Source organism: Oncorhynchus mykiss, chromosome 9 (genome assembly GCF_057628025.1).
Source record: "Oncorhynchus mykiss isolate SJ-2025 chromosome 9, ASM5762802v1, whole genome shotgun sequence".
In the NCBI taxonomy this organism is placed as follows: domain Eukaryota; kingdom Metazoa; phylum Chordata; class Actinopteri; order Salmoniformes; family Salmonidae; genus Oncorhynchus; species Oncorhynchus mykiss.
This window is the reverse complement of record NC_143030.1, coordinates 3,224,842-3,252,326: the sequence shown is the minus strand read 5'-3', so window position 1 is coordinate 3,252,326 and position 27,485 is coordinate 3,224,842. Positions and strand designations below refer to the sequence as shown.

The 27,485-nt window shown below is 48.7% G+C and overlaps 1 protein-coding gene across 5 annotated transcripts in view; it reads right to left on the bottom strand.

The window, feature by feature from the left end:
• Positions 1–27,485, bottom strand: part of atp1b2a (ATPase Na+/K+ transporting subunit beta 2a) — a 110,431-nt gene that overhangs the window by 75,094 nt on the left and 7,852 nt on the right. For all 5 annotated transcript variants that reach the window (XR_016483002.1, XR_016483001.1, XR_016483003.1 and 2 more), the window contains exons 2-3: positions 15,833–15,961; positions 8,666–8,770 (exon numbers count right to left, since the gene is read on the bottom strand). Coding sequence is in view for 2 of the 5 variants with exons in the window: in XM_036986989.2 (XP_036842884.1) it covers positions 8,666–8,770; positions 15,833–15,961 (234 nt within the window). In the remaining 3 variants the exon portion in view is untranslated. The remainder of the gene's footprint in view (positions 1–8,665; positions 8,771–15,832; positions 15,962–27,485) is intronic.

Here is a 27,485-nt window from a genome sequence, read left to right as displayed (position 1 = left end):
ATCACTACAAAAACACAGCTAAACAACAGCCGGTTGCTAGGTGATCACAGCTAAAGAAAAGCTGCTAGCTTGGTGATCACAGCTAAACAACATCCACTTGCTAGGTGATCACAGCTAAACAACAGCCTCTTGCTTGGTGATCACTACAAAAACACAGCTAAACAACAGCCTCTTGCTTGGTGATCACAGTTAAACAATAGCCTGTTGCTAGGTGATCACAGCTAAACAACAGCCTGTTGCTAGGTGATCACAGCTGAACAACGGCCTGTTGCTAGGTGATCACAGCTAAAGGAAAGCCTCTAGCTTGGTGATCACTACAAAAACACAGCTAAACAACAGCCTGTTGCTAGGTGATCACAGCTAAACAACAGCCTCTTGCTTGGTGATCATAGTTAAACAACAGCCTGTTGCTAGGTGATCACACCTAAACGACAGTCTGTTGCTTGGTGATCACTACAAAAACACAGCTAAATAACAGCCTCTTGCTTGGTGATCACTACAAAAACACAGCTAAACAACCACCTGTTGCTATGTGATTACAGCTAAACAACAGCCTGTTGCTGGGTGATCACAGCTAAAGAAAAGCCTCTAGCTTGGTAATCACAGCTAAAGGAAAGCCTCTAGCTTGGTGAATACAGCAAAACACAGCCTCTTGCTAGGTTATCACAGCTAAACGACAATCTGTTGCTTGGTGATCACTACAAAAACGCAGCTAAATGAAAGCCTCTTGCTTGGTGATCACTACAAAAACACAGCTAAACAACAGCCTGTTGCTAGGTGATCACAGCTAAACAAAGGCCTGTTGCTAGGTATTGGAGGCTATTTTGTAAATTACATCGCCAAAGTCGAGGATTGGTAGGATGGTCAGTTTTACAAGGGTATGTTTGGCAGCATGAGTGAAGGATGCTTTGTTGCGAAATAGGAAGCCAATTCTAGATTTAACTTTGGGATTGGAGATGTTTGATATGGGTCTGGAAGGAGAGTTTACAGTCTAACCAGACACCTAAGTATTTGTAGTTGTCCACGTATTCTAAGTCAGAGCCGTCCAGAGTAGTGATGTTGGACAGGCGGGTAGGTGCAGGTAGCGATCGGTTGAAGAGCATACATTTAGTTTTACTTGTATTTAAGAGCAATTGGAGGCCACGGAAGGAGAGTTGTATGGCATTGAAGCTTGCCTGGAGGGTTGTTAACACAGTGTCCAAAGAAGGGCCGGAAGTATACAGAATGGTGTCGTCTGCGTAGAGGTGGATCAGAGACTCACCAGCAGCAAGAGCGACCTCATTGATGTATACAGAGAAGAGAGTCGGTCCAAGAATTGAACCCTGTGGCACCCCCATAGAGACTGCCAGAGGTCCGGACAACAGACCCTCCGATTTGACACACTGAACTCTATCAGAGAAGTAGTTGGTGAACCAGGCGAGGCAATCATTTGAGAAACCAAGGCTGTTGAGTCTGCCGATGAGGATGTGGTGATTGACAGAGTCGAAAGCCTTGGCCAGATCAATGAATACGGCTGCACAGTAATGTTTCTTATCGATGGCGGTTAAGATATCGTTTAGGACCTTGAGCGTGGCTGAGGTGCACCCATGACCAGCTCTGAAACCAGATTGCATAGCAGAGAAGGTATGGTGAGATTCAAAATGGTCGGTAATCTGTTTGTTGACTTGGCTTTCGAAGACCTTAGAAAGGCATGGTAGGATAGATATAGGTCTGTAGCAGTTTGGGTCAAGAGTGTCCCCCCCTTTGAAGAGGGGGATGACCGCAGCTGCTTTCCAATCTTTGGGAATCTCAAACGACAGTCTGTTGGTTGGTGATCACTACAAAAACACAGCTAAATAACAGCCTCTTGCTTGGTGATCACTACAAAAACACAGCTAAACAACCACCTGTTGCTATGTGATTACAGCTAAACAACGGCCTGTTGCTGGTTGATCACAGCTAAACGACAGTCTGTTGCTTGGTGATCACTACAAAAACACAGCTAAATAACAGCCTCTTGCTAGGTGATCACAGCTAAACAACAGCCTGTTTCTAGGTGGTCACAGCTAAAAAAAAAAGCCTTTAGCTTGGTGATCACTACAAAAACACAGCTAAACAACAGCCTCTTGCTTGGTAATCATAGCTAAATGACAGCCTCTTGCTTGATGATCACAGTTAAACAACAGCCTGTTGCTAGGTGATCACAGCTAAACAACAGCCTGTTGCTAGGTGATCACAGCTGAACAACGGCCTGTTGCTAGGTGATCACAGTTAAATGACAGCCTCTTGCTTGATGATCACTACAAAAACACAGCTAAACAACAGCCTCTTGCTTGGTGATCACAGTTAAACAACAGCCTGTTGCTAGGTGATCACAGGTAAACAACAGTCTGTTGCTTGGTGATCACTACAAAAAAACAGCTAAACAACAGCCTCTTGCTTGATAATCACTACAAAAACACAGCTAAATAACAGCCTCTTGCTTGGTGATCAATACAAAAACACAGCTAAACAACCACCTGTTGCTATGTGATTATAGCTAAACAATGGCCTGTTGCTGGTTGATCACAGCTAAACGACAAATCAAATCAAATTTTATTTGTCACATACACATGGTTAGCAGATGTTAATGCGAGTGTAGCGAAATGCTTGTGCTTCTAGTTCCGACAATGCAGTAATAACAAGTAATCTAACTAACAATTCCAAAACTACTGTCTTGTACACAGTGTAAGGGGATAAAGAATATGTACATAAGGATATATGAATGAGTGATGGTACAGAGCACCATAGGCAAGATACAGTAGATGGTATCGGGTACAGTATGTACAAATGAGATGAGTATGTAAACAAAGTGGCATAGTATAGTATAAAGTGGCTAGTGATACATGTATTACATAAGGATACCGTCGATGATATAGAGTACAGTATATACGTATGCATATGAGATGAATAATGTAGGGTAAGTAACATTTATATAAGGTAGCATTGTTTAAAGTGGCTAGTGATATATTTACATCATTTCCCATCAATTCCCATTATTAAAGTGGCTGGAGTTGAGTCAGTGTCAGTGTGTTGGCAGCAGCCACTCAGTGTTAGTGGTGGCTGTTTAACAGTCTGATGGCCTTGAGATAGAAGCTGTTTTTCAGTCTCTCGGTCCCAGCTTTGATGCACCTGTACTGACCTCGCCTTCTGGATGATAGCGGGGTGAACAGGCAGTGGCTCGGGTGGTTGATGTCCTTGATGATCTTTATGGCCTTCCTGTGACATCGGGTGGTGTAGGTGTCCTGGAGGGCAGGTAGTTTGCCCCCGGTGATGCGTTGTGCAGACCTCACTACCCTCTGGAGCCTTACGGTTGAGGGCGGTGCAGTTGCCATACCAGGCGGTGATACAGCCCGCCAGGATGCTCTCGATTGTGCATCTGTAGAAGTTTGTGAGTGCTTTTGGTGACAAGCCGAATTTCTTCAGCCTCCTGAGGTTGAAGAGGCGCTGCTGCGCCTTCTTCACGATGCTGTCTGTGTGAGTGGACCAATTCAGTTTGTCTGTGATGTGTATGCCGAGGAACTTAAAACTTGCTACCCTCTCCACTACTGTTCCATCGATGTGGATAGGGGGGTGTTCCCTCTGCTGTTTCCTGAAGTCCACAATCATCTCCTTAGTTTTGTTGACGTTGAGTGTGAGGTTATTTTCCTGACACCACACTCCGAGGGCCCTCACCTCCTCCCTGTAGGCCGTCTCATCGTTGTTGGTAATCAAGCCTACCACTGTTGTGTCGTCCGCAAACTTGATGATTGAGTTGGAGGCGCGCGTGGCCACGCAGTCGTGGGTGAACAGGGAGTACAGGAGAGGGCTCAGAACGCACCCTTGTGGGGCCCCAGTGTTGAGGATCAGCGGGGAGGAGATGTTGTTGCCTACCCTCACCACCTGGGGGCGGCCCGTCAGGAAGTCCAGTACCCAGTTGCACAGGGCGGGGTCGAGACCCAGGGTCTCGAGCTTGATGACGAGCTTGGAGGGTACTATGGTGTTGAATGCCGAGCTGTAGTCGATGAACAGCATTCTCACATAGGTATTCCTCTTGTCCAGATGGGTTAGGGCAGTGTGCAGTGTGGTTGAGATTGCATCGTCTGTGGACCTATTTGGGCGGTAAGCAAATTGGAGTGGGTCTAGGGTGTCAGGTAGGGTGGAGGTGATATGGTCCTTGACTAGTCTCTCAAAGCACTTCATGATGACGGATGTGAGTGTTACGGGGCGGTAGTCATTTAGCTCAGTTACCTTAGCTTTCTTGGGAACAGGAACAATGGTGGCCCTCTTGAAGCATGTGGGAACAGCAGACTGGTATAGGGATTGATTGAATATGTCCGTAAACACACCGGCCAGCTGGTCTGCGCATGCTCTGAGGGCGCGGCTGGGGATGCCATCTGGGCCTGCAGCCTTGCGAGGGTTAACACGTTTAAATGTCTTACTCACCTCGGCTGCAGTGAAGGAGAGACCGCATGTTTTCGTTGCAGGCCGTGTCAGTGGCACTGTATTGTCCTCAAAGCGGGCAAAAAAGTTATTTAGTCTGCCTGGGAGCAAGACATCCTGGTCCGTGACTGGGCTGGATTTCTTCCTGTAGTCCGTGATTGACTGTAGACCCTGCCACATGCCTCTTGTGTCTGAGCCGTTGAATTGAGATTCTACTTTGTCTCTGTACTGGCGCTTAGCTTGTTTGATAGCCTTGCGGAGGGAATAGCTGCACTGTTTGTATTCGGTCATGTTACCAGACACCTTGCCCTGATTAAAAGCAGTGGTTCGCGCTTTCAGTTTCACACAAATGCTGCCATCAATCCACGGTTTCTGGTTAGGGAATGTTTTAATCGTTGCTATGGGAACGACATCTTCAACGCACGTTCTAATGAACTCGCACACCGAATCAGCGTATTCGTCAATGTTGTTATCTGACGCAATACGAAACATCTCCCAGTCCACGTGATGGAAGCAGTCTTGGAGTGTGGAGTCAGCTTGGTCGGACCAGCGTTGGACAGACCTCAGCGTGGGAGCCTCTTGTTTTAGTTTCTGTCTGTAGGCAGGGATCAACAAAATGGAGTCGTGGTCAGCTTTTCCGAAAGGGGGGCGGGGCAGGGCCTTATATGCGTCGCGGAAGTTAGAGTAACAATGGTCCAAGGTCTTTCCTCCCCTGGTTGCGCAATCGATATGCTGATAAAATTTGGGGAGTCTTGTTTTCAGATTAGCCTTGTTAAAATCCCCAGCTACAATGAATGCAGCCTCCGGATAAATTGTTTCCAGTTTGCAGAGAGTTAAATAAAGTTCGTTCAGAGCCATCGATGTGTCTGCTTGGGGGGGATATATACGGCTGTGATTATAATCGAAGAGAATTCTCTTGGTAGATAATGCGGTCTACATTTGATTGTGAGGAATTCTAAATCAGGTGAACAGAAGGATTTGAGTTCCTGTATGTTTCTTTCATCACACCATGTCACGTTGGCCATGAGGCATACGCCCCCGCCCCTCTTCTTACCAGAAAGATGTTTGTTTCTGTCTGCGCGATGTGTGGAGAAACCCGTTGGCTGCACCGCTTCGGATAGCGTCTCTCCAGTGAGCCATGTTTCAGTGAAGCAAAGGACGTTACAGTCTCTGATGTCCCTCTGGAATGCTACCCTTGCTCGGATTTCATCAACCTTGTTGTCAAGAGACTGGACATTGGCAAGAAGAATGCTAGGGAGTGGTGCGCGCTGTGCCCGTCTCCGGAGTCTGACCAGAAGACCGCCTCGTTTCCCTCTCTTTCGGAGTCGTTTTTTTGGGTCGCTGCATAGGATCCACTCCGTTGTCCTGTTTGTAAGGCAGAACACAGGATCCGCGTCGCGAAAAACATATTCTTGGTCGTACTGATGGTGAGTTGATGCTGATCTTATATTCAGTAGTTCTTCTCGACTGTATGTAATGAAACCTAAGATGACCTGGGGTACTAATGTAAGAAATAACACGTAAAAAAACAAAAAACTGCATAGTTTCCTAGGAACGCGAAGCGAGGCGGCCATCTCTGTCGGCGCCGGAAGTTATTCGACAGTCTGTTGCTTGGTGATCAATACAAAAACACAGCTAAACAACCACCTGTTGCTATGTGATTACAGCTAAACAATGGCCTGTTGCTGGTTGATCACAGCTAAACGACAGTCTCTTGCTTGGTGATAACAGATAAACGACATTCTCTTGCTTGATGATCACTACAAAAACACAGCTAAACAACAGCCTCTTGCTAGGTGATCACAGCTAAACAACAGTCTGTTGCTAGGTGATCACAGCAACAAAAAAAACTCTAGCTTGGTGATCACTACGAAAACTAAGCTGAACAACAGCGTCTTGCTTGGTGTCACAGCTAAACGACATCCTCTTGTTTGATGATCACTACAAAATCACAGCAAAACAACAGCCTGTTGCTAGGTGATCACAGCTAAACAACAGCCTGTTTCTAGGTGGTCACAGCTATTAAAAAAAAGCCTTTAGCTTGGTGATCACTACAAAAACACAGCTAAACAACAGCCTCTTGCTTGGTAATCACAGGTAAACAACAGCCTCTTGCTTGGTCATCATAGCTAAATGACAGCCTCTTGCTTGATGATCACTACAAAAACACAGCTAAACAACAGCCTGTTGCTAGGTGATCACAGGTAAACAACAGCCTGTTGCTAGGTGATCACAGCTAAATGACAGCCTCTTGCTTGATGATCACTACAAAAACACAGCTAAACAACAGCATGTTGCTAGGTGATCACAGGTAAACAACCACCTGTTTCTAGGTTATTACAGCTAAACAACGGCCTATTGCTGGGTGACCACAGCTAAAGAACAGCCTGTTGCTAGGTGATCACAGCTAAACAACCACCTGTTGCTAGGTGATTACAACTAAACAACGGCCTGTTGCTGGGTGATCACAGCTAAAGGAAAGCCTTTAGCTTGGTGAATACAGCTAAAGAAGAGCCTGTTGCTAGGTGATCACAGCTAAAGGAAAGCCTTTAGCTTGGTGAATACAGCTAAAGAAGAGCCTGTTGCTAGGTGATCACAGCTAAACAACCACCTGTTGCTAGGTGATTACAACTAAACAACGGCCTGTTGCTGGGTGATCACAGCTAAAGAAAAGCCTCTAGCTTGGTGATAACAGTTAAACAACAGCCTGTTGCTAGGTGATCACAGCTTAACAACACCCTGTTGCCAGTTGATCAGAGCTAAACAACGGCCTATTGCTTGGTGATCACAGCTAAAGCAAAGCCTCTAGCTTGGTGAATACAGCTAAACAACAGCCTCTTGCTAGGTTATCACAGCTAAATAACAGCCTCTTGCTTGGTGATCACTACAAAAACACAGCTAAACAACAACCTCTTGCAAGGTGATCACAGCTAAACAACAGCCCCTTGCTTGGTGATCACTACAAAAACACAGCTAAACAACCGCATGTTGCTAGGTGATCACACCTAAACGACAGTCTGTTAATTGGTGATAACTACAAAAACACAGCTAAACAACATCCTCTTGCTTGGTGATCACAAAAAAACGACATCCTCTTGTTTGATGATCACTACAAAAACACAGCTAAACAACATCCTCTTGCTAGGTGATCACAGCTAAACAACATCCTCTTGCTAAGTGATCACAGCTAAACAACAGCCTGTTGCTAGGTTATCACAGCTAAATAACAGCCACTTGCTAGGTGATCAAAGCTAAACAACGGCCTGTTGCTAGGTGATCACAGCTAAACAATAGCCTCTTGCTAGGTGATCACAGCTAAAAAAAGAAGCCTCTAGCTTGGTGATCACTTCAAAAACACAGCTAAACAACAGCATGTTGCTAGGTGATCACAGCTAAAAAAAGAAGCCTCTAGCTTGGTGATCACTACAAAAACACAGCTAAACAAAAGCCTCTTGCTAGGTGATCACAGCTAAACAACACCCTGTTGCTAGGTGATCACAGCTAACAAAAAAAGCCTATAGCTTGGTGATCACTTCAAAAGCACAGCTAAATAACATCCTCTTGCTAGGTGATCACAGCTAAATAACATCCTCTTGCTAGGTGATCACAGCTAAATAACATCCTCTTGCTAGGTGATCACAGCTAAATAACAGCCTCTTGCTAGGTGATCACAGCTAAATAACAGCCTCTTGCTAGGTGATCACTACAAAAACACAGCTAAACCACAGCCTCTTTACTTTATTTTCTGTTAGAATAAAATACATAATTCTACTTGACATAAGACTTTAACCTCAAAAGAAGACAGGTTAAATGTTCAAAAAGGTTATCTTACTCAGAAAATACCCCAGATCATATAGGTCTAGACAATATTCAAAACAACTAACAATACACTGAATTTCGACATTTGCAGTCATTTAAATTGTAAAGTCATGTCATTCTACACAATACAACAACACATTTTTCCAACCTGGGAGGTAAACTTGATAAAGTATTCAATCAATTTTATATTTGAGTTGAAATCAAGGCAGTTGAATGTACCAAAGGCCACCAATTGTTTTTTTTACCCAGTAGCTTGGCTGGCTACTCTTTCTATTTGGTTGGCTACTCTATGTACTGGTGGAAAACACGGCACACGGTGGAAAAGTGGGTCTGAGGACGTGTGATGTCATTAATGTTATGTTTATTGTTTTAGTCGATGTATGTTTTTTGTTTATTAACGGCTTACATTCGAGGAAGTTGTTCAGTGTCTGGGCATAGATGTCAAAGCTCTCTGTGTCCTTGGTGTTGTAGAGGATCTCCATGGCCTCGCCCCGTGGACGGATCATCATACCTACAGTACAACAGAGATGGTAAGAGATTAGGGTGTGTCAGTGCCTGGGGTAACGAGGAGGTCCTGGTAGGTGTGTCTGTACCTGGGGTAACGAGTCGGTCCTGGTAGGTGTGTCTGTACCTGGGGTAACGAGGAGGTCCTGGTAGGTGTGTCTGTACCTGGGGTAACGAGTCGGTCCTGGTAGGTGTGTGTCTGTACCTGGGGTAACGAGGCGGTCCTGGTAGGTGTGTGTCTGTACCTGGGGTAACGAGGAGGTCCTGGTAGGTGTGTCTGTACCTGGGGTAACGAGTCGGTCCTGGTAGGTGTGTCTGTACCTGGGGTAACAAGGCGGTCCTGGTAGGTGTGTGTCTGTACCTGGGGTAACGAGGAGGTCCTGGTAGGTGTGTCTGTACCTGGGGTAACGAGTCGGTCCTGGTAGGTGTGTGTCTGTACCTGGGGTAACGAGGCGGTCCTGGTAGGTGTGTGTCTGTACCTGGGGTAACGAGGAGGTCCTGGTAGGTGTGTCTGTACCTGGGGTAACGAGTCGGTCCTGGTAGGTGTGTCTGTACCTGGGGTAACGAGGAGGTCCTGGTAGGTGTGTCTGTACCTGGGGTAACGAGTCGGTCCTGGTAGGTGTGTCTGTACCTGGGGTAACGAGGAGGTCCTGGTAGGTGTGTCTGTACCTGGGGTAACGAGTCGGTCCTGGTAGGTGTGTCTGTACCTGGGGTAACGAGGAGGTCCTGGTAGGTGTGTCTGTACCTGGGGTAACGAGTCGGTCCTGGTAGGTGTGTCTGTACCTGGGGTAACGAGGAGGTCCTGGTAGGTGTGTCTGTACCTGGGGTAACGAGTCGGTCCTGGTAGGTGTGTCTGTACCTGGGGTAACGAGGAGGTCCTGGTAGGTGTGTCTGTACCTGGGGTAACGAGGAGGTCCTGGTAGGTGTGTGTCTGTACCTGGGGTAACGAGGAGGTCCTGGTAGGTGTGTCTGTACCTGGGGTAACGAGTCGGTCCTGGTAGGTGTGTGTCTGTACCTGGGGTAACGAGGCGGTCCTGGTAGGTGTGTGTCTGTACCTGGGGTAACGAGGATGTCCTGGAAGGTGTGTCTGTACCTGGGGTAACGAGGAGGTCCTGGTAGGTGTGTGTCTGTACCTGGGATAACGAGGTCCTGGTAGGTGTGTCTGTACCGGAGGTAACGAGGCGATACTAGTAGGTGTGTCTGTACCTGGGGTAACGAGTCGGTCCTGGTAGGTGTGTGTCTGTACCTGGGGTAACGAGGAGGTCCTGGTAGGTGTGTCTGTACCTGGGGTAACAAGGAGGTCCTGGTAGGTGTGTCTGTACATGGGGTAACGAGGAGGTCCTGGTAAGTGTGTCTGTACCTGGGTTAACGAGGAGGTACTGGTAGGTGTGTCTGTACCTGGGGTAACGAGGAGGTCCTGGTAGGTGTGTGTCTGTACCTGGGGTAACGAGACGTCCTGGTAGGTGTGTCTGTACCTGGGGTAACGAGGAGGTCCTGGTAGGTGTGTCTGTACCTGGGGTAACGAGGAGGTACTGGTAGGTGTGTCTGTACATGGGGAAACGAGGAGGTCCTGGTAAGTGTGTCTGTACCTGGGTTAACGAGGAGGTCCTGGTAAGTGTGTCTGTACCTGGGTTAACGAGGAGGTACTGGTAGGTGTGTCTGTACCTGGGGTAACGAGGAGGTCCTGGTAGGTGTGTCTGTACCTGGGGTAACGAGTCGGTCCTGGTAGGTGTGTCTGTACCTGGGGTAACGAGGAGGTCCTGGTAGGTGTGTCTGTACCTGGGGTAACGAGGAGGTCCTGGTAGGTGTGTGTCTGTACCTGGGGTAACGAGGAGGTCCTGGTAGGTGTGTGTCTGTACCTGGGGTAACGAGGAGGTCCTGGTAGGTGTGTCTGTACCTGGGGTAACAAGGAGGTCCTGGTAGGTGTGTGTCTGTACCTGGGGTAACGAGGAGGTCCTGGTAGGTGTGTCTGTACCTGGGGTAACGAGTCGGTCCTGGTAGGTGTGTGTCTGTACCTGGGGTAACGAGGAGGTCCTGGGAGGTGTGTGTCTGTACCTGGGGTAACGAGGAGGTCCTGGTAGGTGTGTCTGTACCTGGGGTAACAAGGAGGTCCTGGTAGGTGTGTGTCTGTACCTGGGGTAACGAGGAGGTCCTGGTAGGTGTGTCTGTACCTGGGGTAACGAGTCGGTCCTGGTAGGTGTGTGTCTGTACCTGGGGTAACGAGGAGGTCCTGGTAGGTGTGTGTCTGTACCTGGGGTAACGAGGAGGTCCTGGTAGGTGTGTGTCTGTACCTGGGGTAACGAGGAGGTCCTGGTAGGTGTGTCTGTACCTGGGGTAACAAGGAGGTCCTGGTAGGTGTTTGTGTACCTTGGGTAACGAGGTGATACTGGTAGGTGTGTGTCTGTACCTGGGGTAACGAGGCGGTCCTGGTAGGTGTTTGTGTACCTTGGGTAACGAGGAGGTCCTGGTAGGTGTGTCTGTACCTGGGGCAACGAGGCGGTCCTGGTAGGTGTGTGTCTGTACCTGGGGTAATGAGGAGGTCCTGGTAGGTGTGTCTGTACCTGGGGTAACGAGGAGGTCCTGGTAGGTGTGTGTCTGTACCTGGGATAACGAGGTCCTGGTAGGTGTGTCTGTACCGGAGGTAACGAGGCGATACTAGTAGGTGTGTCTGTACCTGGGGTAACGAGTCGGTCCTGGTAGGTGTGTGTCTGTACCTGGGGTAACGAGGAGGTCCTGGTAGGTGTGTCTGTACCTGGGGTAACAAGGAGGTCCTGGTAGGTGTGTCTGTACCTGGGGTAACGAGGAGGTACTGGTAGGTGTGTCTGTACATGGGGAAACGAGGAGGTCCTGGTAAGTGTGTCTGTACCTGGGTTAACGAGGAGGTCCTGGTAAGTGTGTCTGTACCTGGGTTAACGAGGAGGTACTGGCAGGTGTGTCTGTACCTGGGGTAACGAGGAGGTCCTGGTAGGTGTGTCTGTACCTGGGGTAACGAGGCGGTCCTGGTAGGTGTATGTCTGTACCTGGGGTAACGAGTCGGTCCTGGCAGGTGTGTCTGTACCTGGGGTAACGAGTCGGTCCTGGTAGGTGCGTGTCTGTACCTGGGGTAACGAGGAGGTCCTGGTAGGTGTGTCTGTACCTGAGGTAACGAGGCGATACTAGTAGGTGTGTCTGTACCTGGGGTAACGAGTCGGTCCTGGTAGGTGTGTGTCTGTACCTGGGGTAACGAGGAGGTCCTGGTAGGTGTGTCTGTACCTGGGGTAACGAGTCGGTCCTGGTAGGTGTGTCTGTACCTGGGGTAACGAGGCGGTCCTGGTAGGTGTGTGTCTGTACCTGGGGTAACGAGGAGGTCCTGGGAGGTGTGTGTCTGTACCTGGGGTAACGAGGAGGTCCTGGTAGGTGTGTCTGTACCTGGGGTAACAAGGAGGTCCTGGTAGGTGTGTGTCTGTACCTGGGGTAACGAGGAGGTCCTGGTAGGTGTGTCTGTACCTGGGGTAACGAGTCGGTCCTGGTAGGTGTGTGTCTGTACCTGGGGTAACGAGGAGGTCCTGGTAGGTGTGTGTCTGTACCTGGGGTAACGAGGAGGTCCTGGTAGGTGTGTGTCTGTACCTGGGGTAACGAGGAGGTCCTGGTAGGTGTGTCTGTACCTGGGGTAACAAGGAGGTCCTGGTAGGTGTTTGTGTACCTTGGGTAACGAGGTGATACTGGTAGGTGTGTGTCTGTACCTGGGGTAACGAGGCGGTCCTGGTAGGTGTTTGTGTACCTTGGGTAACGAGGAGGTCCTGGTAGGTGTGTCTGTACCTGGGGCAACGAGGCGGTCCTGGTAGGTGTGTGTCTGTACCTGGGGTAATGAGGAGGTCCTGGTAGGTGTGTCTGTACCTGGGGTAACGAGGAGGTCCTGGTAGGTGTGTGTCTGTACCTGGGATAACGAGGTCCTGGTAGGTGTGTCTGTACCGGAGGTAACGAGGCGATACTAGTAGGTGTGTCTGTACCTGGGGTAACGAGTCGGTCCTGGTAGGTGTGTGTCTGTACCTGGGGTAACGAGGAGGTCCTGGTAGGTGTGTCTGTACCTGGGGTAACAAGGAGGTCCTGGTAGGTGTGTCTGTACCTGGGGTAACGAGGAGGTCCTGGTAGGTGTGTGTCTGTACATTGGGTAACGAGGAGGTCCTGGTAAGTGTGTTTGTACCTGGGTTAACGAGGAGGTACTGGTAGGTGTGTCTGTACCTGGGGTAACGAGGAGGTCCTGGTAGGTGTGTGTCTTTACCTGGGGTAACGAGAGGTCCTGGTAGGTGTGTCTGTACCTGGGGTAACGAGGAGGTCCTGGTAGGTGTGTCTGTACCTGGGGTAACGAGGAGGTACTGGTAGGTGTGTCTGTACATGGGGAAACGAGGAGGTCCTGGTAAGTGTGTCTGTACCTGGGTTAACGAGGAGGTACTGGCAGGTGTGTCTGTACCTGGGGTAACGAGGAGGTCCTGGTAGGTGTGTCTGTACCTGGGGTAACGAGGCGGTCCTGGTAGGTGTATGTCTGTACCTGGGGTAACGAGTCGGTCCTGGCAGGTGTGTCTGTACCTGGGGTAACGAGTCGGTCCTGGTAGGTGCGTGTCTGTACCTGGGGTAACGAGGAGGTCCTGGTAGGTGTGTCTGTACCTGAGGTAACGAGGCGATACTAGTAGGTGTGTCTGTACCTGGGGTAACGAGTCGGTCCTGGTAGGTGTGTGTCTGTACCTGGGGTAACGAGGAGGTCCTGGTAGGTGTGTCTGTACCTGGGGTAACGAGTCGGTCCTGGTAGGTGTGTCTGTACCTGGGGTAACGAGTCGGTCCTGGTAGGTGTGTCTGTACCTGGGGTAACGAGTCGGTCCTGGTAGGTGTGTCTGTACCTGGGGTAACGAGGAGGTCCTGGTAGGTGTGTCTGTACCTGAGGTAGCGAGGCGATACTAGTAGGTGTGTCTGTACCTGGGGTAACGAGGAGGTCCTGGTAGGTGTGTGTCTGTACCTGGGGTAACGAGGAGGTCCTGGTAGGTGTGTCTGTACCTGAGGTAACGAGGCGATACTGGTAGGTGTGTCTGTACCTAAGGTAACGAGGCGATACTGGTAGGTGTTTGTGTACCTGGGGTAACGAGGAGGTCCTGGTAGGTGTTTGTGTACCTTGGGTACCGAGACGATACTGGTAGGTGTGTCTGTACCTGGGGTAACGAGGCGGTCCTGGTAGGTGTGTCTGTACCTGGGGTAACGAGGTGGTCCTGGTAGGTGTGTCTGCACCTGGGGTAACGAGGAGGTCCTGGTAGGTGTGTTTGTACCTGGGGTAACGAGTCGGTCCTGGTAGGTGTGTCTGTACCTGGGGTAACGAGGAGGTCCTGGTAGGTGTGTCTGTACCTGGGGTAACGAGTTGGTCCTGGTAGGTGAGTGTCTGTACCTGGGGTAACGAGGAGGTCCTGGTAGGTGTGTCTGTACCTGGGGTAACGAGGCGGTCCTGGTAGGTGTTTGTGTACCTTGGGTAACGAGGCGATACTGGTAGGTGTGTCTGTACCTGGGGTAACGAGGCGGTCCTGGTAGGTGTGTGTCTGTACCTGGGGTAACGAGGAGATCCTGGTAGGTGTGTGTCTGTACCTGGGGTAACGAGGAGGTCCTGGTAGGTGTGTGTCTGTTCCTGGGGTAACGAGACGGTCCTGGTAGGTGTTTGTGTACCTGGGGTAACGAAGCGGTCCTGGTAGGTGTTTGTGTACCTTGGGTAACGAGGCGATACTGGTAGGTGTTTGTGTACCTTGGGTAATGAGGTGATACTGGTAGGTGTGTGTCTGTACCTGGGGTAACGAGGCGGTCCTGGTAGGTGTTTGTGTACCTGGGGTAACGAAGCGGTCCTGGTAGGTGTTTGTGTACCTTGGGTAACGAGGCGATACTGGTAGGTGTGTCTGTACCTGGGGTAACGAGGCGGTCCAGGTAGGTGTGTCTGTACCTGGGGTAACGAGGAGATCCTGGTAGGTGTGTCTGTACCTGGGGTTATGAGGAGGTCCTGGTAGGTGTGTGTCTGTACCTGGGGTAACGAGGTGGTCCTGGTAGGTGTGTATGTCCCTGGGGTAACGAGGAGGTCCTGGTAGGTGTGTCTGTACCTGGGGTAACGAGGAGGTCCTGGTAGGTGTGTCTGTACCTGGGGTAACGAGGAGGTCCTGGTAGGTGTGTCTGTACCTGGGGTTATGAGGAGGTCCTGGTAGGTGTGTCTGTACCTGGGGTAACGAGGCGGTCCTGGTAGGTGTTTGTGTACCTGGGGAAACAAGGCGGTCCTGGTAGATGTTGTGTACCTGGGGTAACGAGGAGGTCCTGGTAGGTATTTGTGTACCTTGGGTAACGAGGTGATACTGGTAGGTGTGTCTGTACCTGGGGTAACGAGGCGGTCCTGGTAGGTGTTTGTGTACCTTGGGTAACGAGGCGATACTGGTAGGTGTGTCTGTACCTGGGGTAACGAGGCGGTCCTGGTAGGTGTGTCTGTACCTGGGGTAACGAGGAGGTCCTGGTAGGTGTGTGTCTGTACCTGGGGTAACGAGGAGGTCCTGGTAGGTGTGTGTCTGTACCTGGGGTAACGAGACGGACCTGGTAGGTGTTTGTGTACCTGGGGTAACGAGGTGGTCCTGGAAGGTGTGTCTGTACCTGGGGTAACGAGGAGGTCCTGGTAGGTGTGTGTCTGTACCTGGGGTTATGAGGTGGTCCTTGTAGGTGTGTCTGTACCTGGGGTAACGAGGAGGTCCTGGTAGGTGTGTGTCTGTACCTGGGGTTATGAGGTGGTCCTTGTAGGTGTGTCTGTACCTGGGGTAACGAGGAAGTCCTGGTAGGTGTGTCTGTACCTGGGGTAGCGAGTCGGTCCTGGTAGGTGGGGCGGCAGGGTAGCCTAGTGGTTAGAGCGTTGGACTAGTAACCGGAAGGTTGCAAGTTCAAACCCCCGAGCTGACAAGGTACAAATCTGTCGTCCTGCCCCTGAACAGGCAGTTAACCCACTAGGCCATCATTGAAAAAAAAAAGAAAACTGACTTGCCTGGTTAAATAAAGGTAAAAAATGTTTTAAAAAGGTGGGTGTCTGTACCTGGGGTAACAAGGCGGTCCTGGTAGGTAGGTTTATAGTCGTCCAGTGTTAGCAGCATCACGTACATGGTCAGGACGAACATTCCACCAAGGAATATATAGAACACCAGGTAGAACAGCAGGATCAGACCTGGAACACACACAAACACACACCATCAGCTGAAACAGACAGCTAGACTGACCATACCAGCTGAAACAGAGCAGTACCTTCTTCTTCATACAGTACCTGGAGGAGGTACTGCTCTGTTTCAGCTGGTATGGTCAGTCGACCATACCAGCTGAAACAGAGCAGTACCTCCTCCATACAGCTAGACTGACCATACCAGCTGAAACAGAGCAGTACCTTCTCCTCCATACAGCTAGACTGACCATACCAGCTGAAACAGAGCAGTACCTCCTCCTCCATACAGCTAGACTGACCATACCAGCTGAAACAGAGACAGTACCTTCTCCATACAGCTAGACTGACCATACCAGCTGAAACAGAGCAGTACCTTCTCCTCCATACAGCTAGACTGACCATACCAGCTGAAACAGAGCAGTACCTTCTCCATACAGCTAGACTGACCATACCAGCTGAAACAGAGCAGTACCTCCTCCATACAGCTAGACTGACCATACCAGCTGAAACAGAGCAGTACCTTCTCCATACAGCTAGACTGACCATACCAGCTGAAACAGAGCAGTACCTTCTCCATACAGCTAGACTGACCATACCAGCTGAAACAGAGCAGTACCTTCTCCATACAGCTAGACTGACCATACCAGCTGAAACAGAGCAGTACCTTCTCCATACAGCTAGACTGACCATACCAGCTGAAACAGAGCAGTACCTCCTCCTCCATACAGCTAGACTGACCATACCAGCTGAAACAGAGCAGTACCTTCTCCATACAGCTAGACTGACCATACCAGCTGAAACAGAGCAGTACCTTCTCCATACAGCTAGACTGACCATACCAGCTGAAACAGAGCAGTACCTCCTCCATACAGCTAGACTGACCATACCAGCTGAAACAGAGCAGTACCTCCTCCATACAGCTAGACTGACCATACCAGCTGAAACAGAGCAGTACCTCCTCCTCCATACAGCTAGACTGACCATACCAGCTGAAACAGAGCAGTACCTTCTCCATACAGCTAGACTGACCATACCAGTATATTACACTAGAATATACCCAAGGCTGTTCATTCCTTCTCTCTCCCTGTTTCTCTCTCCCTCTGTTTCTCTCTCCCTCTCCCTCCCCCTGTTTCTCTCTCCCTCTGTTTCTCTCTCCCTCTCCATCCCCCTGTTTCTCTCTCCCTGTTTCTCTCTCCCTCTGTTTCTCTCTCCCTCTCCCTCCCCCTGTTTCTCTCTCCCCCTGTTTCTCTCTCCCTCTGTTTCTCTCTCCCTCTCCCTCCCACTGTTTCTCTCTCCCTGTTTCTCTCTCCCTCTCCCTCCCCCTGTTTCTCTCTACCTGTTTCTCTCTCCCTCTGTTTCTCTCTCCCTCTGTTTCTCTCTCCCTCTCCCTCCCCCTGTTTCTCTCTCCCTGTTTCTCTCTCCCTCTGTTTCTATCTCCCTCTCTCTCTCCCTGTTTCTCTCTCCCTGTTTCTCTCTCCCTCTCCCTCCCCCTGTTTCTCTCTCCCTGTTTCTCTCTCCCTGTTTCTCTCTCCCTCTCCCTCCATCTGTTTCTCTCTCCCTCTGTTTCTCTCTCCCTCTGTTTCTCTCTCCCTCTCCCTGTTTCTCTCTCCCTCTCTCTCCCCCTGTTTCTCTCTCCCTCTGTTTCTCTCTCCCTCTGTTTCTCTCTCCCTCTCCCTCCACCTGTTTCTCTCTCCCTCTGTTTCTCTCTCCCTCTCCCTCCCCCTGTTTCTCGCTCCCTGTTTCTCTCTCCCTGTTTCTCTCTCCCTCTCCCTCCCCATGTTTCTCTCTCCCTGTTTCTCTCTCCCTGTTTCTCTCTCCCTCTCCCTCCCCCTGTTTCTCTCTCCCTGTTTCTCTCTCCCTGTTTCTCTCTCCCTCTGTTTCTCTCTCCCTCTCTCTCTCCCTGTTTCTCTCTCCCTCTCCCTCCCCCTGTTTCTCTCTCCCTGTTTCTCTCTCCCTCTGTTTCTCTCTCCCTCCCCCTGTTTCTCTCTCCCTGTTTCTCTCTCCCTGTTTCTCTCTCCCTGTTTCTCTCTCCCTCTCCCTTTCCCTGTTTTCCCTCCTTCCATTTCTGCACCTCTTCCTCTCTATCTCAATTTCCCTCCTCTACCCACCTCCCTTTCTCCCTCTCTCCCCACCTCCCTCTCTCTCCTCACCTCCCTTTCTCCCTCTCTCTCCTCACCTCCCTTTCTCCCTCTCTCTCCCTACCCCCTTTCTCCCTCTCTCCCCACCTCCCTCTCTCTCCTCACCTCCCTTTCTCCCTCCTCTCCCCACCTCCCTTTCTCCCTTCTCTCCCCACCTCCCTTTCTCCCTCTCGTCTCTTCCTCTCGTCTCCTCCTCTCGTCTCCTCCTGTCCTCTCCTCCTTCTCTCTCTGTAACCTACATACTGCTGTAGGAATGATGATGTGGGGGAGGGGCTGTAATCGCTTTCTGTTTCCCGTCTCACTTACTCACACCCCCCCACACCCACACACACACACCCCCCCCCCCCCCCCCCCCCACACACACACACACACACACATGCACACACGAGAGGAGCACAATTCAAAAACCAAAAACAAGTGTGTATGCTTCTAAAGGCATCAACCGACCAAAGAGTGTGCTCGCTACTGCTTTCGCTTGAAAAAAACATGTAATAGTACTGTTTGTCCATTTTGAGACGCCGTAGCCAGTATACACTTCCTCCAAATAGTCAGAATCGATCTGTCTTTGATTTTGACGTTGTTGCTGAGGAGATCTAACTAAGATGTTTGGTGCAGAATCTGTTGACCAATCACAGAAGAAGGTACAAACTGGTGTGTGCCCGAACAGTGGAAAAAACCCTTATCGAAGTCCAAAACCAACAAAAATGTCATCACAATATATGAACTGTTTGGGCTGCTTTTTTCTGTGGCTAAACCAACAAGCCTCGTAATTTAAAAATTATATTTGTATTTACAGACGGCATACAAGTTTGTTATTAAGGCACATGAAAGTTCACATGTTCCAGAAGGCATTTCTGCCAAAAAATGCATTTCGATAAAAAAATATATATTTACATTCAAATGGCTCTCTTGTGAAGTCGTGACTGGCCTAGTTTCCTGAATCGGGTCACACATCTACAGTACCAGTCAAACGTTGGGACACACCTACTCATTCAAGGGTTTTTCTTTATTTTTACTATTTTCTACATTGTAGAATAATAGTGAAGACATCAAAACTATGAAATAACACATATGGAATCATGTAGTAACCAAAAAAGTGTTCAACAAAATATACTCTGTGTGTGTGTGTCTGGTTGTAATCTCTCCCAGACAAAAGCGTTCATTCAACTCAGACACTGTTCAACCAGCTAACAAGCTATTGATGCTACTATAGACTCTCTGTTCAACCAGCTAACAAGCTATTGATGCTACTACAGACTCTCTGTTCAACAAGCTAACCAGTTAATGATGTTACTAACTACACTGCTCAAAAAAATTAAGGGAACACTTAAACAACACAATGTAACTCCAAGTCAATCACACTTCTGTGAAATCAAACTGTCCACTTAGGAAGCAACACTAATTGACAATAAATTTCACATGCTGTTGTACAAATGGAATAGACAACAGGTGGAAATTATAGGCAATTAGCAAGACACCCCCAATAAAGGAGTGGTTCTGCAGGGGGTGACCACAGACCACTTCTCAGTTCCTATGCTTCCTGGCTGATGTTTTGGTCACTTTTGAATGCTGGCGGTGCTTTCACTCTAGTGGTAGTATGAGACGGAGTCTACAACCCACACAAGTGGCTCAGGTAGTGCAGCTCATCCAGGATGGCACATCAATGCGAGCTGTGGCAAGAAGGTTTGCTGTGTCTGTCAGCGTAGTGTCCAGAGCATGGAGGCGCTACCAGGAGACACCTCATCAGGAGCATGCGCAGGCGTTGTAGGGAGGTCATACAGGCACGTGGAGGCCACACACACTACTGAGCCTCATTTTGACTTGTTTTAAGGACATTACATCAAAGTTGGATCAGCCTGTAGTGTGGTTTTCCACTTTAATTTTGTGTGTGACTCCAAATCCAGACCTCCATGGGTTGATAAATTTGATTTCCATTGATAATTTTTGTGTGATTTTGTTGTCAGCACATTCAACTATGTAAAGAAAAAAGTATTTAATAAGAATATTTCAGTCATTCAGATCTATGATCTCTATTCAACTAGCTAACCAGTTAGCATCAGGCTCTTTTCAACTGGCTAACCAGTTAGCATCAGGCTCAGTTAAACTACCCCCCCCCTCTCTCTCTCTTCCCCTCTCTATCTCTTTCTCTGTTGTGGGAGTCTATTATGAGTCATCTGAGCCTTAGGCTTGTGTGTATGTGTGTGTGACCGTCAGTCCTGAAGGAAGAACATTCAACATGGCGGCAACCTCTCCTCTCATCTCTCTCTCCTCTCCTCTCTATCCTCTCTCTCTTCAAGCTCCCATCTCTCTCCTCCTCTTCCTCCCCTACCATCTTTCTCTCCTCCTCTTCCTCCCCTCCCATCTCTCTCCCTTCCCATCTTTCTCTTCTCTCTATCCTCTCTCTCCTCCCATCTCTCTCCCTTCCCATCTTTCTCTTCTCTCTATCCTCTCTCTCCTCCCCTCCCATCGCTCTCCTCCTCTTCCTCCCCTCCCATCTCTCTCTCCTTGCCTCCCATCTCTCCCCTCCTCTTCCTCCCTCTCACCTCCCAACACTCTCTTCTCCCTCTCATCTCTCTCTCTCTCTCTCTCTCTCTCTCCTCTCTCTATCCTCCCATCTCTCTCCCCTCCTATATTTCTCTTAATCTCTCATCTCTCCTCTCTCTCCTCTCCTTCTCCCTCTCTCCTTCCTTCCCATCTCTCTCGCTCTCTCCTCTCCCCCTCCTCATCTCTCTCTCGTCTCATCTATCTTCTCGCTCTCTCCTCAGCTCCCATTTCTCTCTCATCTCCCATCTCGCTCTTCTCTCTCTCCTCCCATTTCGCTCTTCATCTCTCTCCTTCTTTCACCTCTCTCTCCTCCTCTTCTTCTCTCTAACCTCCTCCCCCTCTCTCTCTCCTCCTCTTTCTGTCTCTCCTCTTTCTGTCTCTCTCTCGCCTCCTCTTCCTCTCTCTCCTCCTCTTCCATCTCTCTCTGCTCCCATCTTTCTCTTTATCATCTCTCTCCTCCACATCTCTCTCTCCTCCTCTTCCTCTTTTTTCCTCTCTCCTCTATCTTCTCTCTCTCCTCCTCTTCCACTGCCACCCGTTCTTCTTGCTAACGTGCAATCATTGGAAAACAAACTGGACGATCTACTATTAAAACTATACTACCAATGGGACATTAAAAATTGTAATATCTTCTGTTTCAAAGAGACATGGTTGAACGATGACATGGATAAAATAGAGCTGGCTGACTTCTCAGTGCATCGGCAGAGCATCTACCTCTGGTAAGACGAGAGGCGAGGGTGTATTTGTCAATAACTGTTGGTGACGATGTCTAATATTAAAGAAGTCTCGAGGTATTGCTCGCCTGAGGTAGAATACCTCATGATAAACTGTAGACCACACTATCTACCAAGAGTGTTCTCATCTGTATTATTGGTAGTCGTCTATTTACCACCACAAACCCGATGCTGGCACTAAGACCACACTCAACCAGCTGTATAAGGTCATAAGCAAACAAGAAAATCCAGAAGCGGTGCTCCTAGTGGCCGGGGACTTTAATGCAGGCAAATTTAAATCAGTTTTACCTCATTTCTACCAGCATGTTAAATGTGCAACCAGAGGGAAAAAAAACTCTGGACCACCTTTGCTCCACACACAGAGACGAGTACAAAGCTCTCCCTTGCCCTCTATTTGGCAAATCTGACCAATATTACATCCTCATGATTCCTGCTTACAAGCAAAAACTAAAGCAGGAAGTACCAGTGACTTGCTCAATACGGAAGTGGTCAGATGACGCGAATGCTAAGCTCCAGGACTCTTTTGCTAGCACAGATTGGAATATGTTCTGGGATTCTTCTGATGGCATTGAGGAGTATACCACCTCAGTCACTGGCTTCATCAACAAGTGCATCGAGGACGTCGTCCCCACAGCGACTGTACAGTGCCTTGCGAAAGTATTCGGCCCCCTTGAACTTTGCGACCTTTTGCCCCATTTCAGGCTTCAAACATAAAGATATAAAACTGTATTTTTTTGTGAAGAATCAACAACAAGTGGGACACAATCATGAAGTGGAACGACATTTATTGGATATTTCAAACTTTTTTAACAAATCAAAAACTGAAAAATTGGGCGTGCAAAATTATTCAGCCCCTTTACTTTCAGTGCAGCAAACTCTCTCCAGGAGAGATATATATCTGGTGGGGGGGATATGCAGGGTGGGGGGGATATACAGGGTGGGGGGGTGTATACACGACTGTGATTATAATCGAGAGTTATCTTGGTAGTCTATGCCGTGGACTAACCTGTATCCCCGCAAACTCGGTACCGGTGCCCCCTGTATATAGAACCCATGGTATTGTTATGTAATTTTCTTGTGTTATTTTTTATTTCACCTTTATTTAACCAGGTAGGCTAGTTGAGAACAAGTTCTCATTTACAACTGCGACCTGGCCAAGATAAAGCATAGCAGTGTGAACAGACAACACAGAGCTACATATGGAGTAAACAATTAACAAGTCAATAACACAGTAGAAAAAAAAGACATTGTGTGCACAAGGCATGAGGAGTTTTGCAGATTAACACTGGAGTGATAAATGATCAGATGGTCATGTACAGGTAGAGATACTGGTGTGCAAAAGAGCAGAAAAGTAAATAAATATAAACAGTATGGGGATGAGGTAGGTAAATTGGGTGGGCCATTTACCAATAGACTATGTACAGCTGCAGCGATCGATTAGCTGCTCAGATACCAGATGTTTGAAGTTGGTGAGGGAGATAAAAGTCTCCAACTTCATTGATTTTTACAATTCATTCCAGTCACAGGCAGCAGAGAAGAGGAACGAAAGGCGGCTAAATGAAGTGTTGGCTTTAAGGATGATCAGTGAGATACACCTGCTGGAGCGCGTGCTACAGGTGGGTGTTGCCATCGTGACCAGTGAACTGATAAGGCGGAGCTTTACCTAGCATGGACTTGTAGATGACCTGGAGCCAGTGGGTCTGGCGCCGAATATGTAGCGAGGGCCAGCCGACTAGAGCATGCAGGTCGCAGTGGTGGGTGGTATAAGGTGCTTTAGTAACAAAACGGATGGCACTGTGATAAACTGCATCCAGTTTGCTGAGTAGAGTATTGGAAGCTATTTTGTAGATGACATCGCCGAAGTCGAGGATCGGTAGGATAGTCAGTTTTACTAGGGTAAGTTTGGCGGCGTGAGTGAAGGAGGCTTTGTTGCGGAATAGAAAGCCAACTCTAGATTTGATTTTAGATTGGAGATGTTTGATATGAGTCTGGAAGGAGAGTTTACAGTCTAGCCAGACACCTAGGTACTTATAGATGTCCACATATTCTAGGTCGGAACCATCCAGGGTGGTGATGCTAGTCGGGCGTGCGGGTGCAGGCAGAGAACAGTTGAAAAGCATGCATTTGGTTTTACTAGCGTTTAAGAGCAGTTGGAGGCCACGGAAGGAGTGTTGTATGGCGTTGAAGCTCGTTTGGAGGTTAGATAGCACAGTGTCCAAGGAAGGGCCGGAAGTATACAGAATGGTGTCGTCTGCGTAGAGGTGGATCAGGGAATCGCGCGGAGCAAGAGCAACATCATTGATATATACAGAGAAAATAGTCGGCCCGAGAATTGAACCCTGTGGCACCCCCATAGAGACTGCCAGAGGACCGGACAACAGGCCCTCCGATTTGACACACTGAACTCTGTCTGCAAAGTAGTTGGTGAACCAGGCAAGGCAGTCATTAGAAAAACCGAGGCTGCCGATAAGAATATGGTGATTGACAGAGTCAAAAGCCTTGGCCAGGTCGATGAAGACGGCTGCACAGTACTGTCTTTTATCGATGGCGGTTATGATATCGTTTAGGACCTTGAGCGTGGCTGAGGTGCACCCGTGACCGGCTCAGAAACCAGATTGCACAGCGGAGAAGGTACGGTGGGATTCGAGATGGTCAGTGACCTGTTTGTTGACTTGGCTTTCGAAGACCTTAGATAGGCAGGACAGGATGGATATAGGTCTGTAACAGTTTGGGTCCAGGGTGTCTCCCCCTTTGAAGAGGGGGATGACTGCGGCAGCTTTCCAATCCTTGGGGATCTCAGACGATATGAAAGAGAGGTTGAACAGGCTGGCAATTGGGATTGCGACAATGGCGGCGGATAGTTTCAGAAATAGAGGGTCCAGATTGTCAAGCCCAGCTGATTTGTACGGGTCCAGGTTTTGCAGCTCTTTCAGAACATCTGCTATCTGGATTTGGGTAAAGGAGAACCTGGAGAGGCTTGGGCGAGTAGCTGCGGGGGAGGGCGGAGCTGTTGGCCGAGGTTGGAGTAGCCAGGAGGAAGGCATGGCCAGCCGTTGAGAAATGCTTGTTCAAGTTTTCGATAATCATGGTTTTATCGGTGGTGACCGTGTTACCTAGCCTCAGTGCAGTGGGCAGCTGGGAGCAGGTGCTCTTGTTCTCCATGGACTTTACAGTGTCCCAGAACTTTTTGGAGTTAGAGCTACAGGATGCAAATTTCTGCCTGAAGAAGCTGGCCTTGGCTTTCCTGACTAACTGCGTGTATTGGTTCCTGACTTCCCTGAACAGTTGCATATCGTGGGGACTATTCGATGCTATTGCAGTCCGCCACAGGATGTTTTTTGTGCTGGTCGAGGGCAGTCAGGTCTGGAGTGAACCAAGGGCTATATCTGTTCTTAGTTCTGCATATTTTGAACGGAGCATGCTTATCTAAAATGGAGAGGAAGTTACTTTTAAAGAATGACCAGGCATCCTCGAATGACGGAATGAGGTCAATATCCTTCCAGGATACCCGGGCCAGGTCGATTAGAAAGGCCTGCTCGCAGAAGTGTTTTAGGGAGCGTTTGACAGTGATGAGAGGTGGTCGTTTGACTGCGGATTCGTAGCGGATACAGGCAATGAGGCAGTGATCGCTGAAATCCTGGTTGAAGACAGCGGAGGTGTACTTGGAGGGCAAGTTGGTCAGGATGATATCTATGAGGGTGCCCATGTTTATGTAATTACGGTTGTACCTGGTGGGTTCCTTGATAATTTGTGTGAGATTGAGGGCATCTAGCTTAGATTGTAGGACTGCCGGGGTGTTAAGCATATCCCAGTTTAGGTCACCTAACAGAACAAGCTCTGAAGCTAGATGGGGGGCGATCAATTCACAAATGGTGTCCAGGGCACAGCTGGGAGCTGAGGGGGGTTGGTAGCAGGTGGCAACAGTGAGAGACTTATTTCTGGAGAGAGTAAAACCAGTTGCACTTAGCCATCCCGGATCCGGGATCGTGAATACAGACTCAAGCTCATTACCATAACGCAACGTTAACTATTCATGAAAATCGCAAATTAAATGAAATAAATATGCTAGCTCTCAAGCTTAGCCTTTTGTTAACAACACTGTCATCTCAGATTTTCAAAATATGCTTCTCAACCATAGGAAAACAATCATTTGTGTAACAGTAGCTAGCTAGCGTAGCATTTAGCGTTAGCATTAGCGTTAGCATTCAGCACGCAACATTTTCACAAAAACCAGAAAAGCATTCAAATAAAATAATTGACCTTTGAAGAACTTCAGATGTTTTCAATGAGGAGACTGTTAGATAGCAAATGTTCAGTTTTTCCTGAAAGATTATTTGTTTAGGAGAAATCGCTCCATTTGGTGCGTCACGTTTGGCTACCAAAAGAAACCGAAAATCCAGTCATCAAAACGCCGAACTTTTTTCCAAATTAACGCCATAATATCGACTGAAACATGGCAAACGTTGTTTAGAACCAATCCTCAAGGTGTTTTTCACATATCTCTTCGATGATATATCATTCGTGGAAGTGTGCTTTCTGTCCTGAATCCCAGGAGGAAATGACCGCAACTGAAGATTACGCACCAATTTAGACAAAGGACACCGGGCGGACCCCTGGAAAATGTAGTCTCTTATGGCCAATCTTCCAATGATATGCCTACAAATACGTCACAATGCTGCAGACATCTTGAAGAAACGACAGAAAGCGCAGGCTCGTTCCTGGTGCATCCACAGCCATATAAGGAGACATTGGAAAACAGAGCTTCAGAAATTCTGCTAATTTCCTGTTTGAAGTTTCATCTTGGTTTCGCCTGTAGCATGAGTTCTGTGGCACTCACAGATAATATCTTTGCAGTTTTGGAAACGTTAGACTGTTTTCTTTCCAAAGCTGTCAATTATATGCATAGTCGAGCATCTTTTCGTGACAAAATATTGCGCTTAAAACGGGCACGTTTTTTTATCCAATAATGAAATAGCGCCCCCATAGACTCAACAGGTTAAAATTAGTAGTTCGAACTGTTTGGGTATGGACCTGGAAAGTATGACATTACTTTGCAGGCTATCTCTGCAGTAGACTGCAACTCCTCCCCCTTTGGCAGTTAATCTTGACGGAAAATGTTATAGTTAGGTATGGAAATCTCAGAATCTTTGGTGGCCTTCCTAAGCCAGGATTCAGACACGGCAAGGACATCAGGGTTAGCAGAGGGTGCTAAAGCAGTGAGTAAAACAAACTGAGGGAGGAGGCTTCTGATGTTGACATGCATGAAACCAAGGCTTTTTCGATCACAGAAGTCAACGAATGAGAGTGCCTGGGGACATGCAGGGCCTGGGTTTAACTCCACATCACCCGCGGAACAGAGGTGGAGTAGTATGAGGGTGCGGCTAAAGGCTATCAAAACTGGTCGCCTAGAGCGTTGGGGACAAAGAATAAAAGGAGCATATTTCTGGGCATGGTAGAATATATTCAGGGCATAATGTGCAGACAGGGGTATGGTGGGGTGCGGGTACAGCGGAGGTAAGCCCAGGCACTGGGTGATGATAAGAGAGGTTGTATCTCTGGACATGCTGGTTGTAATGGGTGAGGTCACCGCATGTGTGGGAGGTGGGACAAAGGAGGTATCAGAGGTATGAAGAGTGGAACTAGGGGCTCCATTGTAAACTAAAACAATGATAACTACCATAAACAACAGTATACAAGGCATATTGACATTTGAGAGAGACACAGCGAGGCATACAGTAATCGCAGGTGTTGATTGGGAGAGCTAGCTAAAACAGCAGGTGAGACAACAACAGCTAACCAGCTAGCACAACAACAGCAGGTAAAATGGCGTTGACTAGGCAGAGAGGGTTGGATTAACTACACACAGAGCCTGAGTGCGGCTGGGGCCGACAGACAAAAACATAAACAAACAGAATGGAGTACCGCGATTAATGGACAGTCTAGCAGGCATCAGCTACATAGCCAAGTGATCAGTGTCCAGCAGGCATCAGCTATGTAGTCAAGTTTACAGCCAGGATCCGGTGGAGTATTGGGCTCTAGCCGTGTATGAGTGGGGTTCGGGTGAACAGCTGAGTAGCCCGGGAAGTGGGCCTCAGGGATAGCTTCGGTACTGCGTGC